This window comes from Meriones unguiculatus, chromosome 9, assembly GCF_030254825.1.
Source record: "Meriones unguiculatus strain TT.TT164.6M chromosome 9, Bangor_MerUng_6.1, whole genome shotgun sequence".
Classification (NCBI taxonomy): Eukaryota; Metazoa; Chordata; class Mammalia; order Rodentia; family Muridae; genus Meriones; species Meriones unguiculatus.
In genome coordinates this window covers 12,554,732-12,573,954 of record NC_083357.1, presented here as the reverse complement: position 1 = coordinate 12,573,954, position 19,223 = coordinate 12,554,732, and the positions used below count along the sequence as shown (strand labels likewise).

Sequence of the window (19,223 nt, the reverse complement as noted above, 5' to 3'; positions counted from 1 at the left end):
TTAAGAGCACCGGCTGCTCTTTCTGAGGACCTGTATTCCATTCCCAGCACCCATATGGTGACTCAGCCATCATCTGTAACTCCAGTTCCAGAGGATCCCTTCTGCACCTATGGATACCGGGAACGCACAAAATGCCTTTATATGTACGCAGGCAAACACTAACACACACTTAAACAAAAGAGCACCTAAACTGATGAAAACTAAGAGCAGTACTTTATAGTATTTTAAATGAGACATTAATGAGAAAGGGAATTACATAGAAAAATATTTTAACTTTCCAAAGTATTTTTACCTTATTACTTGCATAGATCAACAATTTAGAATACCCACTTGGGTATTCAAATACTATTGCTCTAAGAGAAAGATAATGCTAAAACTATTTAAAATTCTAGTTTGGAAAAACATCATTCTAGCAAGCTTTAAAAAAATATTCTCTTTATTTCTTCGGGTATTCCTGATCAGATAGCACAGAGATCATACAAGGACAAAAAGCCAATCAAACTGACTTTCTCCCACACCCAGGGTCAGCCAGATGTCTTATTAAACTACTCTGGATCATCAATCTACCAACGGCAAATAGACAGCCATGATTTAATTTTTATACTCTGCAAGCATTCCTCATCATCACACCAGTTCCAGTTTTTTCTTTTATTTAGGCTTCATGTGCATTAACATCTTAGTTGTGTGATTATTAGAAATCACCACCACCTAGATGTCTGAATCCTAAAATGGTAAATAAATCATCAAATACAGGAAAAAAGCAGTACTCAGTAAATACATTAGACAAAAATAAGCTGTTTGGGGGAGAGTGAATTCTAACTGCTAAAACAAGCACTGCGTGGAAGAACATTTGTTCTTGTGTAAGAGGTAGAAGTGCTTGTCCTTTAAAGTCTCTTCAGTTACAAGATTCTGTTTTAAAATGGAGAACCTAAATTAATTTCAGATAGTAAAAATAATTTACAAAATATAAAGCTATACAACTTTAAAATTATAGGCTCATACAATTACAATTTTATAATGCAAATTAGTATATACTCTTGATTTATAATGAGAAGTAAATTTTAAATCCAATTGCCTAAAGGTTACTATCAAGTGTCATATTGAATGACAGAAGGAGAGAAAAAAATTTAAGTCCAAAATGTTCCTTAAACAGACAAAAGATAGGCCCAGATGGGCCCAGTATTAAACTACAGAAAAACACTGAAAAGTAGTGGTTGAAATTTGAGAATTGAAACCACAACTGATCTTATATTAGTTTCTTCAAAGACCGAGAAGCAGTCTTACTTGCAAAACAAGAATAGCCAACATCCCAGGAAAAATGTAACCTTCAAAGCACTGAAGGTAATTCTGACTGATTATGAAAACATTGCCTTAGAAGCAAACAGGGGTAAGGAGGAACTGAATGTAAAATGGGCAGAGCAAGCAGAAGAAATCATCTCTGTAAATCAGCACATGTATGACAGCTAAAAATATGGGAGGTAGGGAAATAGTAGCCAAAAACCAGAAACTGGTTAACATTTCATGAACAAAAGCACCAAAATTTCCAAATGATCACTAAAACCTAACCAAGTTTACTTAAATCCATTTATGTTCAAGTCTGATTCCTAAAATCCTTTCATTTTTCTAACTAGCAAGTAACTTTTTTTAAACATATGTATTAATAACTGTTTTGCATCCATTTATACATATGCACCACATGCATGCCTAGAACCTGCAGCGGTCAGATGAGGGTGTCAGATCCCTGAACTAATGATAAGAATCACCATGTGGGTGCTGGGAATCAAACCTGGTTCTCTGGAAGAACAATAATGCTCTTAAACTCTGAGCCACATTCTCAAGTCCAGCAAATGACTCCTCTACTCCCCAACATAGGGTTTTCTTTGTGTAGCCCTAGCTGTCTTGGAACTTGTAGACTACACTGGCCCCAAACTTACAGAGAACCACCTGCCTCCAACACTAATGACTTTTGTTTTTGTTGGTGGTTTTTTGTTTTTTTGTTTTTTTTTTTTTGCAACAGGGTTTCTCTGTGTAGCCTTGGCTTTCTCAAATCTCCTCCCTTCGCAGACCAGACTGGCCTCTAACTCACAGATATCCACTTGCCTCTGCCTCCCAAGTGCTGGGGTTAAAGGCGTGTGCCACCTCTAGCACAAATGACGGCCATTATTTCAACAGATGTTTTAAACCAGTTTTCTTCACCCTTCTTGTTTTTCTATAGCATGTAACCTCCCGGACAGCCCTCAATCCTAATAAAAACAACTGCATATATGGTAAGGCAAAAACTGTATAGATGACATGTCTAATAAAGTTAATGCAAAGCTGGAAAAGATGGGTCAGTAGTTGAGAGCACTTGAACAGGACCCAGGTTTGGTTCCCAGCAACCATGTGGTGGTTCACAGCCATCTCTAATTCCAGTTTCAAGGAATCTGACAGACTCGTCTGCCCTCTTTGGGCAACCGAGCATATGAATGGTTTGCACATTCATACATTCAGGTAAGACACTCATATACATAAAGTAAATATTTTTAAAACATTTTAAAGAAAGTTTATATTTCTAATACGAGGTAGAGAAAAGGAAACTATCTCTAAAGTGAGAAGCCACTGACAAATATTAAAGACTGAATAAATGGTCAAACATACTGAAGATAATAACAACCAGACATACAAAAGCATTAAGGACAGAATAAAACTGGTATTGAACCAGAAGTGAAACCACAAGTACCAGTGTAAACTCTAGGTTCTATAAAAAACTACATGTGCAATCATACATAAAAACACAATGGGGGTGTGTGTGTGTAAAAATATATTGATCATAAGTAGAAGATAAGCAAGGCCCTAAGTACAAGGTGTTAAAGTCCATAGCTAACAATAAAACAACAACAGGTGTGTGTATATTTTTTACATATACCAAAGTTTTCTCTAGAGGAGAACACAGTATTTTCTCTAGTGTTCCTACCAAAAACATGGCAACTAAACTGAAACAGAGAAAGCATTAGACAAATAAATACAGGTTGAGGCCACTCTACAACTGCTGAGAACATTTCCTACATCCACTCACACCCACTTCTCTCCTAGGGTAGCTGAAAGATAATTTATATAAAAATCTTGGAGAATTTCATTTTCTGTGAATCCTAATTACTCATATAAAAGAGAGGGAGGATTTATTTCTCTTCAGGAAATAAAATACTAGAGTTATTGTTACCAGAATGCTTTATTCACACTGTCTTTCAAGTGTGTGCAATCCATTGCTTTTTAAGCTTAAAAAAAAAAAATTCAGCATAATTTCCTTAATTTTCCTGACACTATAATATCATGTCCGTCAATACAGGAGCAAATAGGTCTTCTGCTGATTTGTTTTCCATGACCTGATTTACTTTAGGCCAGATGAATTACTTTAAAATCAGGTCAAGTACATGTACAGTATTACCTTCTTAAGCTGCAAGAGCAAAGTAAAAGCTCTCAAGATTAAGTTTAAAACTAAATTTAAAAACCGAACACAGGGCTACAGTGGTAGAGTGTTTATCTCGGACACATGAGGCCTTGGGTTAGATCACTTATACTATAAAAACAAAACAATAACAAAAAATTAAATACAAATAAGCACACATGAGTCAATTAAATACTGAAGTAACATAAGGAAAAAACAAAATTATCAAGGAGTTGTTTTGTTTTGAGATAGGATTTCACTTTTATGGCCCTGAATGGCCTACAATTTTCTTTGCAGATTGACTGGCCTTGCACTCAGAGATCCACATGCCCTTGCTGGAATTAAAGGCCTGTGCCACCATGCCTTTGTTTTGTTTTACACTCACACAGGGTCTCTGCTATGTAGCCAGGTCTGCTTCAAACTCATAGCCAGTCTCCTGTCTCAGCCCCATGAGTGCTAAATATTACAGGTGAGTGGCACCTTGCCCAGTTTCTGACCAGTACCCTTAGTAAAATACAATCTCACTATTTGCTACTGCCAGTAACAATCATTAGTAACACTACAAGGTGGTTGTCAAATACAAAATTTCATCACATCAGGCAGGGTTCACAAAATGGCTCAGCAGGTAGAAGCACTTTGCTATGCACACCTGATAAGGATTTCAATTCCTGGATCCCAAAATAAGAGAACTAACACGAGAGTTTTGTCCTCTGAAGGATATTACATTTGAATGGCTTCTCCCCCAATACACTAAAAACATTTTTTCCAACTCTGCTATGCTAAATTTAAGGTAAAGCTATCAATATAAACTTACAGCTTATTTTTCAATGTATTTCCTACCTGTCTGATGACAGAGCTTATCAGCAATGAATAGAGTTAGCCCTCAGGTATTTTAAGTATTTAGCCTCCTCAAAAAGAACCAAGAGTCCCAAGAAAAATAAATCCTTTAATCAAAAAACAACAAAAAAAAGTACATGATGAATCTCAGTCACTTTATTGTGCAGAAAGCATAGAAGTATGCAAAGATGTTGTGGTTATATAAAAGAGAAACAAAAGCTAGAAATAGTTTCCACTAGTCATATCTAAAGCACCTATGGCACACAAGAAAAGTCAAAACTTATCATAGTACATTTAATATATTTTTAAAGTTTAATATACATATATATTTAAAGAATACAAATAATGTTCTAATAAACATGTACACAGTGAAATGACTAGTACAAGTTAATAAATTAATGTATATACAACTATTATTTTTTGCAGTATGACCTAGAGTCTAAAACCTACTTTTAGGAAATTTTCAATATAGAATATTAACTGTATTTCTGTTACATATTAGACTTTAGATTTACTAATTCTGTTTCACTGTACCTTTTACCAACAGCTCCCCATTTCCTTTGTTTCTATGCAAAGGAATAACAAAGCCAGGCATGGTGTCATTATTCTATTTTGACATTTTACTTCTTTTAGATTTGCCATAAAAGCAATGTCATGCATGGCTTATTTTACTATGCACAATGCTAAAAAATAATAATTATTTACTCTGTCAATGATGGGGAAGAGACTATTTAGTATTCTATTTACTAAATATAGAAGAAACAATTGGAAAATTTTTACCAGTCTGCAACTGTCAGTGTAACAAATGAGGGCAATAGAGGTTTTGATTGTCTGGGTAAGAACGGTCCCCATAGGTTCATATCTGAATACTTAAGTTACAGTTTGAGAACAGTTTGAAAAGGATTAGAAGGTATGGCCTTGCTGGAGTACTGTGGCCTTACAAAAGGCTGCCACTGGGAGTGGGCTCTGAAGTTTCAAAGGAAGAGAGGAACTGAGTGTATATGTGTGTCTGTGTTTCTCTCTCAGCCTGCAACTTGTGATAAGAGATGAGCTCTTGGCTACTTCTTTAGCACCACTCCTATGCTTGCTGCTACTCTCTCTGTCATGATAATGAACTAACCCTTGACACTGTAAGCAAGCCCCCAAATTTGTTCTATAAATTGTCTTGGTCATGGTGTCTCTTCAAAGCAATAAACAGTAATTAAGACAAGGTTTAATACTAGATGCAAACAATAATGAGTTAAAAGACATAATGCAGAATAGGATTTCACATGGTGCCAGAATAGTTCTAATTAAATTATAAAAGGAAAATGTGGTGCCTTTGTTTTGCGCAAAGCTCATGATCATAACCTTGTTAGTTATTCAAACATAGTAAAGGCCAAGAATACACATAAGGCCCAAGAGTCCTCCCATACTATGGAAATTAGGTGACGATATAAATGAAAATATATTAAGAGTGGAATAACCAAAAATTACAGAACTTCAAATGTAAAGAAATATATGCAAGGAGATCCAAGATAGCGGCGCTGGGAGAACACTGTGTCTGAGGCACAGGACAGAAGTTTCTGCACAGCGTAGGAGACTGAACTCTGGGCCCTAAAACACCAGCGATTGTGATTCTTGGATGAGAGGAAATCCAACTGTAGGAATCAATCAGAACTGACCTCAGGTCACCCAGTCTATCCCTGGAAAAGGTCCCAGGGACTGGCAGGTATACAGCCACCAGCCCAGAGCGGGACCTGCTGTTCGCCTGAATCACCGTACCAGACAAAACTATGGGCCCCAGGACAACAGAGACTGAGTTTCCCTGTTGGGAGAAAACCCTACAACGAGGGAATCAGCAGGTCCGAGCTTAGAGCTTTCATTCGACCCCCCCCCACACACACACACACAAACACGGAGAAGTTCTTGGGAAAAGTTCCCGGGTTCCTGCAGCAGAGCTCAGTCACCAGCTTGGAGTCATTACTCACCTGCTTACTCTACACTCCACTCCAGACGAAACTGTGGACCCAAAACACCACAGACAGGGCCTCCCTGTTGGGAGTACACCCCACAGTAGGGGGTAAACACCCAGCTCAGAAAAAGTTTAGTTTCTGGGTTCCCGAAGGCTCCAGGCTCTAGCCTCCTGCTACACGCCTGAAAGCTGTGCTCACTTGCCACTGATTAGCACTTGGGTACTGGGGCACAGAACTCTAACCTCAGACCTACAAGAAGCCTGGGACCCCCAAGATCAGCCCCCAGATGCTGCTCCAAGGGGCAATCAGTTTTCCATAGCTAAACTGACCAAACCGCAGGCTCCCAGGTTCTTCAAAAGAGCTGTACCTAGAAAACAGAGTAAGAACAACAGCAGCAGCTCACTAAATTCAGAGCAAGAAACCCAGCAGCAGGGCAGCTGTCTCTAGGAATTCTACGGTGAGAGGAGACCCCCCCTTAATAAGAAAGACCACAGTTACCACTCAGGTCTATACGCCTGAGGTGAGCTGTGGCAATTCCTGAGAAACACAGGCCATTCAGTGACCATACCCAAAAAGCTGAGGAGGCTTCCTTCAGGAAAAATCATTTCCTGCCAAGGGGATTCTCCCTGGCCCAGTATTCAAGGAAGCTAACCAGAAACTAACAACCCATACCTAAGATAGGCCAATTGGTAGAGGCCAGTGTAAAAGCTCAACCAACAAGACAGAGCAATATGGCATCTCCAGAACCCAGTACCCAGGGTCAAGCAGCCCTGGACACCCCAGCATAATTGAAATTCAAGAAGATGACCTTAAATCTATGCTTATGAAGAGGATAATAGAGGAAACAAATAAAATGGGTAAAGAAACAGAAGATAAAGTCAAACAGATTATGGCCATCCATAAAGAAATGGAGGAAGCTAAAAACAAAAAGATTATGGACATCCTTAAAGAAATACGGGAAGACGCAGCCAAACAGTTTGTGGCCTTTAGAGAGGAAATTATTAAATCACTGAAAGAAATAAAGAAACAGAGGAATGTTCAAACAAACAGCTGAAGGAATTGAAGGAAAAATGAGAAAATACACTTAGACAGGTGAGGGAAAGAAAAAAAGAAAAAAACAGCTCAAGATCTGAAGATAGAATTAGAAAAATTAAAGTAAACACAAATGGAGGAAATCATGGAGAGGAAGAACTTAGGGAAGAAAACAGGAACTACAGAGGTAAGCATAATAAATAGAATACAAAAGATGGAAAAAAGAATTTCAGGTGTGGAAGATACAATGGAAGAAATCGATGTATCCGTCAAAGAAAATGTTAGATCCAAAAAATTCTTGACACAGACGGTCCAAGAAATCTAAGACAATATAAAAAGACAAAACCTAAGAATGATAGGAATAGAGGAAAAAGAAGATTCCTTCCTCCAAGGCCCAGAAAATATTTTCAACAAAATCATAGAAGAAAATTTCCCCAACTTAAAGGAGAGGCCTACAGAACACCTAATAAATTAGATCATAAAAGAAAATCCTTCTGCCACATAATAATCAAAACAGTAAGTATACAAAACTAAGAAAAAATACTAAAAGCTGCAAGTGAAAAAGGCCAAGGAACATATAATGGGAAACCCATCAGAATCACACCTGACTTCTCAACAGAGACTATGAAAGCTAAAAGGGACTGGACAGATATACTGCAGACCGTAAGAGAACACAGATGTCAGCTCAGGCTACTATACCCAGCAAAATTCTCAGTCATCATAGATGGAGAAAACAATACAGTAAACAACAAAAAACAAATTCAAACAATACCTACCCACAAACCCAGTGTTACAGAAGAGACTAGAAGTAAAATACAACCCAGGAAAGCTAACTACATTCAGGAAAACACAGGAAACAACCTCACTACAAAAAAAACTAAAAGTAGTCAAGACACAAACACACTACCACAACCAACAGCAAAATCAAAGCATCTAAGAGCCACTGGTCATTCATCTCCCTCAGTCATTCATCTCCCTCAACATTTTTGGACTCTACTCTCCAATAAAAAGACACAGACTAACAGAATGGATATGTAAACAAGATCCAAAAATCTGTTGCATACAAAAAAACACACCTAAGTCAGAAAGATAGACATTACCTGAGAGTAAAGGGCTGAAAGACAGTTTTCTGAGCAAATGGACCCAAGAAGCAAGCAGGAGTAGCCATTGTAATGTCTAATAAAATGGACTTTCAACCAAAATTAATCAAAAGAGATGGGGAAGGTCATTTCATACTCATCATAGGAAAATTCCACCAAGAAGACATCACAATTCTGAACATCTATGCTCCAAATACAACAGCACCCACATTTGTAAGAGAAACATCAATAAAACTTAAACTACAGATGGATCCCCACACATTAATAGTGGGAGATTTCAACACCCCACTCTCAACAAAGGACAGGCCATCTAAACAGAAATTAAACAAACAATGACTCTGACAGAGGTCATGAATCAAACGGACCTAACAGACATCTACAGAACCTTTCACCCAAACACAAAAGAATTTACCTTCTTCTCAGCACCTCATGGAACCTTCTCCAAAATAGACCACATAGTTGGTCACAAAGCAAGCCTCAACAGATACAAGAAGATTCAAATAATCCCTTGTATCCTATCTGACCACCATGGACTAAAGCTGGACCTGTACGAGAACATAAACAGCAAAAAGCCTACAACACATGGAAACTGAGCAACCCACACAGCTGAGTCAGGGGAGAAATAATCAAAGACTTCTTAGAATTCAATGAAAATGTAGGCACAACATACACAAACTAATGGGACACAATGAAAGCAGTGCTAAGAGGAAAATTCAGAGCACTAAGTGCCTTCAAGAAGAAATTTGAAATACCTCATACAAGCAACTTAAAGGCTAACCTGAAAGCCCTACAAAAAAAAAAGAAGCAGGCATACTCAAGAGGAGTAAATGGCTGGAATATATCAAACTCAGAGCTAAAATCAATAAATTAGAAACAAATAAAACAATTCAAAGAATCAATGAAACCAAGAGCTGGTTCTTTGAGAAAAATCAACAAGATAGATAAACCTTAAGCCAAAATAACTAAAAGGCAAAGAGAAACTGTCCAAATGAGCAAAATCAGAAATGAAAAGGGGAACATAACAGACAGTGAGGAAATCCAAACAATCATTAGGTTTTACTTCAAAAGTCTATATGCCACAAAATTTGAAAAGGTAAAAGAAATGGACAATTTTCTTGATCAATTCCACTTGCCAACACTGAATCAAGAACAGGTAAATCAATTAAATAGTCCTATATCACCGAATGAAATAGAAGCTGTCATCAAAAGTCTCCCACCCAAAAAAAAACCTTGGACCAGATGGTTTCAATACTCTTCAAATTATTCCACAAAATAGAAACAGAAGGAACATTGCCGAACTCATTCTATGAAGCCACAGTCACCTTGATACCTAAACCTCACAAAGACCCAACAAAGAAAAAAAAAATTTCAGGCCAATCTCTCTTATGAACATTGATAGAAAAATACTCAATAAAATACAAACTAAATCCAAGAATGCATAAAAAATATCATCCACCATGACCAAGCAGCCTTTATCCCAGGCATGCAGGTGTGGTTCAGTGAATGAAAATCTGTCAATATAACCCACCAACTTCCAAGTGTATACATAAGGATTTTCCAGAGATGGTTGTAAGAGGTGGAAGACCCAACATGGACCACTGCATCAGTTGGAGTGTTTACCTGATTAAAAATAAGAAAGCAAGCCAAAAATCAAAATGACCCTGAGATTTTACTTTAAACCCACCAGAATGGCTAAGATCAAAAACTCAAGTGATAACACATGCTGGACAGGATGTGGAGGAAGAGGAACCCTATTCCATTGCTGGTGGGAATGTAAACTTGTACAAACACTTTGGAAATCAATCTGGTGCTTTCTCAGACGAGGAATAGCGCTTCCTCAAGATCCAGCTATACCACTCCTAGGCATATATCCAAAAGATGCTCAAGTATACAACAAGGACATTTGCTCAACCATGTTCATGGCAGCTTTATCTGTAATAGCCAGAAGCTGGAAACAAACCAGATGTCCCTCAGATGAGGAATGGATACAGAAATGTGGTACATTTACATAATGGAATACTACTCAGCAATTAAAAACAAGGAAATCATGGAAATTTCAGTCAAATGGTGGAAACTAGAAATGATCATCTTGAGTGAGGTATCCCAGAAGCAGAAAGACACACATGGTATATACTCACTTATAAGTGAATATCAGACATATAATACAGGATAAACATACTAAAATCTGTACAGTTAAGGAAGTGAATCTAGAAGGAGGATCCTGGTAAGATGCTCAATCTTCACTCAGAAAGGCAAACAAGATGGACATCGGAAGAGGGAGAAAACAGGGAACAGGACAGGAGCCTATCACAGAGGGCCTCTGAAAGCTCTACCCAGTAGGGTTATCAAAACATGCTGAGATTCACAGCCAAACATTTTGCAGAGTGCAGGAAATCTTATAAAAGAAGGGGGACCTAGAAAGACCTGGAGGGAACAGGAGCTCCACAAGGAGAGCACCAGAACCAAAACATCTGGGCACAGGGGTCTTTTCTGAGACTGATGCTCCAAAAAAGGACCACGCATGGAAATAACTTAGATCCCCTGCACAGACATAGCCCATGGCAGCTCAGTGTCCAAGAGGGTTCCCCAATTATAGGAACAGGAACCATCCCTGACATAAACTCATGGGCTAGCTCTTTGATTACCTCCACCTGAGGAGGGAACAGCCTTAACCAGTCCACAGAGGAAGATAAAGAAGCCAGTCCTTTTGAGACCTGATAGACTATGGTCAGATGGAAGGGGAGGAGGACCTCCTCCCCATCACTGGACTGGGGGAGGGGCATAGGAGAAGATGAGGGAGGGTGGGTAGGATTGGGAGGGGATGAGGGAAAGGGCTACAGCTGGGATACAAAGTGAATAAACTTAATTAATAAAAATAAAATAAAACTGGGGGAAAAAAAAGGAATATATGCAGTTATCACCAGTGGTGCTCTGAAAAAAGTTTAATCTAATTCTAGTCCAGGATGCAGATTTACTAATTTACAGCTTCCTAAACCAACAGGGGAGAGTAAGTTAAATAACATCAAGGAAATAGATAGCTTCTAAATGTGGAACAGTCCTAAAGTCAAATATAAAAATAATTGAAAGGAAATTCTTTTTAAATAAGAATCTATTTAAATAAGGTCTACATAAGAACAAAATATACCAAATTGCTACAAGATTCTAGTTGGAAGAGGTAAGGAGGGGAACATAGGACATTCTGTGAACCTCCGATGAAGACAGAATATGAATTAGGTGTTAATTATTTTTTAAAAGGATTTTTTAATATGTTTTAGTCTTATAAGTAGAGGAAAAAATGCTAGCTAGAAATAAATACATGCAGAGATATACGGGTTTTCGTTGCTACTTCATCTTTTTATATACCTGAAATTTTTCAGAATAAAAATTTTGGAACACAGAATAAATGCAGAATACTACCTGATTATCAGGTCTCAAAGTATAGGCCATGGACACTAGTGATATTTCAAACTCTTTCAAGAGACTACAAATTCAAAACTATTTTCATAATTACAGTATTATGTTATTTATCTTTCTCAGTGTATTAAAATTCCTATGGATGGTACTGAAGCCACAGTTTGATGGTGTCCTGGCAAGAATCTATAAAACTTTCAAATATAAAGCCTAAGAATTACCATCTTTATTAAAACTCAATGTTCTGTGTGACAAAACAAATGTGCATAAAACACTTCCATATACAACTTTTTTGTATACCTAAACTACTTTTTTCAGGGAAAAAAAAAAATCACTGTTGTTTTTTTTTTTTTTTTTTTGAGACAGGGTTTCTTGTGTAGCCTTGTTTGTGCTGGACTCACTTTGTTGACCAGACTGGCCTTGAACTCACACAGATCTGCCTGCCTCTACCTCCCAGAGGGCTAGGATTACAGACATGCACCATCACACATGGCAGACAAATCATTGTTTACTTCAAAGACTGACAACATTCTTATTCAAACTTGGGTACCTGGCAAAAATATTTGTGTAAAGGAATAAAGTGAGACTGTCACTTTCAGCTAATTTCCTTACGGCATTTGGTGCCAATGAGAAAAACAAAATCAACTCTAGCAAAAATTAAAATTCTGGAGATCTTGATTTATTACTGTGAACATGACTGCTTTCTAGTACTATCAAAACTTTTTGGTTTGATGATGTTATTAACAAGATTTTTGATTGAGCACAATGAATTGTGTCACATTAGAAATACCTGCATAACAAGAGTGACTAGTATATTTTCCAAACGGCCAACATATAAAGTTATGGGTAAAATGCCTGTTCAAAACATACAAGGGAAGCCAAGTGGTGGTGGGACACACCTTTAATCCCAGCACTTGGGAGGTAGAGGCATGTGGACCTCTCTGAATTCAAAGCGGCCCGGTCTACAGAACCATTTCCAGGACAGCCAAGGCAACATTGAAAAACCCTGTCTAGAAAACAAACAAACAAACAAACAAACAAACAAAAAACAAAACATAAGGGAGAGTAACAGATTCTAATGTAACAGTATGAAAGGCTGACATACATGGGTTAATCTTTAAGAAACTCAAATTTAGCCAGGCGGTGGCGGCACATGACTTTGATCCTACTAGCACTTGGGAGGCAGACGTGGATCTTTGAGTTTGTGGCTATCCTGATCTACAAAGCAAGTTCTAAGATAGCCAAGTCTACACAGGAAAACCTTTACTCAAAAGAAAAGACAGAGACAAAAAAGATTCAAATTTAAGTTTTGGTGTAGTACAGCAAATATTTGAAAATCATTTGAAAAGGTTATCTAAAACACAACCATATTGTATGTCTACCTTTGATTTTCTTCAAGTATTTCAAACAATTTAGCACAACAAAATACACTGAATGCAAAGACAAGAGAATTCAACTGTTCTCTGCTTCTCTACCTGCCAACCCAGGGTCTCACATAGATAGTCCTGGCTGGCCTCAAACTCGTATTTCTCCACCTTTGCCTCCCCAGTGCTGGGATTAAAGGCAGGAGCCACCACACCAAGGTTTGAAGTGTCTTTTTTTTTTTCTTTTAAAGAGCTTGCCTTTACAGGGATTCACAAAAATAAAAGTAAAACAATGTTATTCTTTCTACATTTTTTTGTTTGAAATTAAGTTTTCAAATAAACTATGTTACCCTTTCACTGGCTCATTACTTTAGTAGATAAATAAATAAATAATTTGGGGTTTGTTTAACATTTCTAATCTGTGGGGTTTTTTTTTTTTCCTCTTTTACCATGCTTATTTGACACAGGGTCTTGCTATGTGGCCCAAGTTGGTCTAGAATTTGTAATGCTCCTGCACCAGTCCCCCAGTTGCTAAGAACACAGATGTATGCCATCACACTTGGCTCTAACCTGATACATACTGATAGTAGCCATGTAATTAAAAGCTCTTTGGGGTCCTCAATAATTTGTTAATAATGTAAAGTGATCATCCCTAAATACACATACATATGAGCAAATCTAAAGGACTCAGCAAGACATTTAAAAGAAGTCATGATGTAGAGGAGTGGGATAGTACAAAGGAAGAGAGGGAAAGGGATAGGTAGAAATTATGTAAATACAGTACTTATATACAGAATCCTCTACCCCCAAAATAAATGTTTAAAAAAATGTAGTGATTGAGACCTCCCCTGCCCACTGATAAATACTGCTCTGAAAACTAACATATTTCATAAAGAATTTTATAAGAACTAGAAGTGCATCTAAGCAGCTATAATTACTTTGAAGATAACAAATGGGCTTTTTACAAAAGTAAAAGAAAAAAGACTATAAAAATATATTTACATTCTAGCTATATAAAATTAATTCAACTGGCAAGAACAAAGGGGCAGACAACTTTAACTCAGATTTATAAGAACAAAACACAGCAAGCTTTTTAAATATAAGAAATATTCTCAGTAACTGAGCTAGGCCATAATAAATTACATGCCACAATGACTGAAAATGAAAGTGGACCACAATCACAACCTTATAGCATACATGAAAATCCACTCAAGGCAGGAAGTGGTAGTGCGCACCTTTAATCTTTAATCCCAGCACTGGGGAGGCAGAAGCAGGTGGATCTCTGTAAGTTCAAAACTAGCCCAGTCTTATACAAATCAAATTCCAGGACTAGACTGTTACACAGAGAAAACCTGTCTCAAAAACAATCACTCAAAATAGATCAAAAACTAAAAAAAAAAAAAAAAAAAAAAAAAAAAAAAACCAACTATAAAACACTTAAGAGGGAAATATTTTGAAAACCTACACCAAATTTGGCAATGAATTCTTAGCTATGACATCAAAACCACAAACAACAACAATTAACAACAACAACAAAAACAATTGGGCTTCATCAAAAACTTGACAAAGGGGGAGCAACATGAAGAACTGGACAAAATATTTACAAATTATGTATCTGATAAGGAATTCCTTTTTAATTAAATTTCACAAAACACTGCAAATCAAAAAAATACAACAAAACAAAAAACAAAAAAACTAGCCAAGAGTATATAACTCAGTGAGTTTCTCTTATACAGAATAGATTAGAATAGAAATTCAGTGCTTTCTAATCACCTAACCTTTGGCAATTATTTTTCTCTTTCCTACATGTTATACTGTGTCCACATGAACATGTTTGCATATATGCATATATGACTAGCTCATCTTCAAATAGCAGAAAAATAGGGCTTTCTTTCTGGAGTTATACACATTCTATCTGCGTCCACCTGTTCCCTACAATTACATATCCCCACAAGACAGGGTTCTCTGTGTAGCCTGGATTCCCTTTATAGACCAGCCTGGCCTTGAAATCACAGAAATCCACTTGCCTCTGCCTCCCTGAGTGCTGAGATTTCAGGCATGCATCACACCACACAGCTTATTATAGTTTTCTTTACAGCTGAATAGTATTCTGTTTTTTATAGATAACAAATGTCCATTCATCTCTGATGGACAACTAGGCTAATTCCAATTCTTTGCTGCAGTGAATAAAGCAGCAATAAACACGGGGGTACAAATATCTCCATAGCAGGGTATGGAGGTCTTTGGGTATATGCCCAGGAATGAGACAGCAGGGTCATAGGGCAGTTCTATTCTTAATTTTTGTGTTATGTTTGTTTTGCAAAATCTACTGAACTTATCTTAGCTAAGAAAAAAAAAATCCTTAATTTTAAAAAGGGCTAAAAAGACTCAATTAGAAATTTCTCAAAATACAGACAAATGGGCTAGGGAGATAGCTCAGTCAGTAAAGCACTTGCCATACAAGTGCGACCAAGTAGAGTTCAATTCCTACTTCCATATAAAAGCTGGGCACAGCAACACGTTATAATCCCAGCACTGAAAAGGTGGAAACAGGAGTATCCCTGGGCTTTGCTGGCCAGTAGCAATCTAGCTGAATCAGTGAATTGCAGGTTGAGTCAGCTTCTCTCTCAAAGAAATAAGGTAGGAACAACAGAGGAAGATAGCTAATACGGTTTTCAGGCATCTGCAGGCCTGGACACACAAACATATGAAAGCATACAAACACGACATATATACACACAAAATGACTAGTAAGTTTCTAATTCAGTAGTCACTATAGAAATGAAAATCAAAGTACTAGTCTATACCTATTATGGTGGCTATTATTTAATGTATTTATTTATTTTTGTAACAGGATCTCACTATGTATCATTGGCTGGCCTTCTACTCACTATGGAGACCAGGTTAGCTTGTGTCAAATTCACAGAAATGTGTCAGCCTCTGCCTCTGAGCTACTGGAATTAAAGGCATGAGCCACAACCAGCTAGTAGCTTTTATCTAATAGTAAATGTTGGCAAAACACCCAGAAGATCCCTGACTTATATATGTTCAATCTAAGGATTACATGAAAGCAACTGGAATTCAGTAGAAACTATTTTGAATTTTGGTCTTTTTCTGGACTAGCAGTATGTGGCAGAACACTATTATAAGACAGAACAGCAGTAAGACTCAGCTCCCAACTAGCTTCTTGATGTCAGTTCAAACAACCAATATTTTAGAGCATGTAAAAATTACTTTTAATGATATACAAAACTAAACAGATAGATATAAAACCACATTTTTTTACAGTATATATTGGTTTTTTAAAAAATTAACAGATAACCTGTGAGAAACACTGCCACAATGGCTTGCTGGTCTTCCCAATAAAAAATTAAAGGTTGAACCCTCTAATGATAAATAAGTAATTAAAAAAAAAAATCACCAATAGTAGTGCTTTACTTACCCGTTTGGGGCCACTAAAAATCTTTCTGGTATTTTCCTTGGATTTATCTCCTTGTTTACTTATGGGCTTCTTCACACTCTCAGGCACACCAGGCAAGTCCTCTGTAAAATCCAAGTTTTCTGAAATGGTAACCAAAACTAGCTAGCTTTCCAATATTTCAAGTTATCAGAAAACTTAAGGCCTTTTTAAAAACGTATTGTTGGAGAAAAAAAATAAATAAAGCATTAAAAGCAGTAATGACTGATAAAGTACCCTAACCCTCTCACCCTCGACTTCAAAACCTGGCTGTTACATGTGTGCTCTAATTTTATTTTGTGTTAACAGCAATATCAAACATTTTCTCTTAGTGAGAATGGCCTGGACTTCATTATATATTCCAAAGTGGGCTCAAACTCATGGCAATCCTCTGGCTTCAGCCTCCCAAATACTAAAATTATAGTCAGGTATCACTATGCCTGGCTTAAAATTTTTTCCAAAACAAAATTTAAACTTCATAGATCGTGTAACTGCCAGATATCTACAGATACTGACTCTGGTAAGTAATTTATATGAACTCTTAAAAACATCAAATTTATCTAAATTTCACATTTTTTCTAGATTTTTAAGTTCATGACATCATGATGCCTTAAAAAAATACTTGCAGAGCTAATGTGGCAGAGTCAGAATCCAAACCAGGTGTCTAGGGTCAGTGATGTATGCTTCTAGTACCCACTGCATGTGTTTGTGCTGGCTGGGACTATAGAGTGCTTTGTTCCAAGACAAGTAACTTTTGGTGTGATCTCAAAAGTCAAAGTTTTAAGTACTCTAGACATAATTCAAGGTATATAAAAGGCTGCTGACTTCTACAAAAACAACCACTGTTAAAAAGATTTATTTATGTACATGAGTGTTTTGCCTACATGTATGTATGTACGTGAACCACATGTCTGCCTGTGAGCCTGCAGAGATGATAAGGCATCATATCCTCTGGAACTGAAATTATGAATGGTTGCGAACCATGATGTGGTTCCCATGATGTAAACCCAGGCTCTATGCAAGAGCAACAACAAACATGCTTAACCACTGAGCCATCTCTCCATGGCTCAGTTAAAAAGCCAAATATCTGGGTATAATGGCACATTCCAATACTCCTAGCTTGGGAGGCTGAGTTAGGAGGAATATAAAACAACAAAGATAGCTATCCTTGGCTAGTAGAATGCAGTTCAATGACTTGTAAGTATTCACATAAAAACTACTGAAGGATTAGACTACTTCCCAAATGATTATAAACACTTTCTTCTAACGTAAGGAAGACATTTCTCTACCTCAACTTTTAAAAATGATTACTGGTTCACACATTACTTAAGACTCAATTGCAACTTGGTGTTTCTCATCCAAGAGTTCTCTAGTTTGCAAATGTTATTCATTGTCAACTTCCTTTCTCTTGTATTTATGGTTGTGAGCCTAGCCTTTAACAGCTGAGCCATCTCTCCAGCCCAACAACTTCACTTCTCAAAGTGAGTATTTTTTTTTTAACATTTCAGAATTTAAATTATTCCAAGATGTAAAAACGAGATGTTAAATTGCAGATGAGAATAATAACTTGCTATATAAGTGAGCCTTAAAAGTCAAATAAAGGTCTGGCACATGCCTTTAATCCCAGCACTCAGGAGACAAGAGGCAGGCAGATTTCTGTGAGTTCGAGGCCAGCTTGGTCTACAGTGCAAGTTCCAGGACAGCCAATGCTACAGAGAAACACTGTCTCAAAAAAAGTCAAATAAACTGCAGCAGGACAACAGTGCAGGTACTGCACAGCACTGCATGACAAATTGCAAGTGTCTTGTGAGGCTGCTGCAAACTGCGATCTTCTAGAAGAGGTTGATAACAGCACTGAATAAATTTTGGATATACTTTTTTTTTGAGGTGGAAGGGGGTGAAAAAGGCTCAAAAAGCTCCTGTTTCAATTCCATTTTAAAACAAAAGATGAATCTCACCTGGGGTTGAGGGTGTACTCAATGGTAGAATATGTCTTTCCTGTACAAATCAACCTCCAAAACCAAAAATTGTAATTCTAATCAAGTAAACTATTTTTAGGTCCAATAAAACTAAGCAGCAGGTAATGTCAAGTATGCTGTATCTATTTGAGACTCTTAATTCACAAATACTATGAAAACTCAATTCATCATAATTAAAAACTTCTATAACCTTAGCAGGACAAAAGCTTTTTTTAAACAAACCAATCTAGAAAAGCTGTATTTAGTTGACAAGACCCTTTACTCCAGAAGCTTCCACAAATTCTTGCTCCCTCAACAGTGAATCCTCTACACATAGCCCTGGTCAAGTAAAGGCTTAATTACAGCAGAGCTAACCTATTTTATTTGTCTATACCTAGTTCTCACTAGACTCAGCTCCTAAGAGCACCTTATCATTGAGCCTACAATCTTTATATACGTATGCATATATGATGCATGCCAGAAGAGGGCACCAGATCCCATTATAGATGGTTGTGAGCCACCAAGCAGCTGCTAAGAATTGAACTCAGAACCTCTGGAAGAGCAGCCAGTGCTGCTGAGCCATCTCTCTAGCCCCAGAGCCTACAATCCTGAGACAAATTTTCATTATTAAAAGAGAATACTTACCTACTAGTATTTTTTAATCTTATAAACCACAATTTAAGAA

The 19,223-nt window shown here is 37.2% G+C and overlaps 1 protein-coding gene across 3 annotated transcripts in view; it reads right to left on the bottom strand.

Moving 5' to 3' along the window:
• The window catches only part of Wapl (WAPL cohesin release factor), a 72,952-nt gene that overhangs the window by 35,821 nt on the left and 17,908 nt on the right, over positions 1–19,223 (bottom strand). For 2 of the 3 annotated variants that reach the window (XM_021635969.2, XM_021635968.2), the window contains one exon: positions 16,566–16,684. In XM_021635969.2, coding sequence (XP_021491644.2) covers positions 16,566–16,684 — 119 coding nt within the window. The remainder of the gene's footprint in view (positions 1–16,565; positions 16,685–19,223) is intronic. The other variant, XM_021635972.2, reaches the window with a different exon arrangement.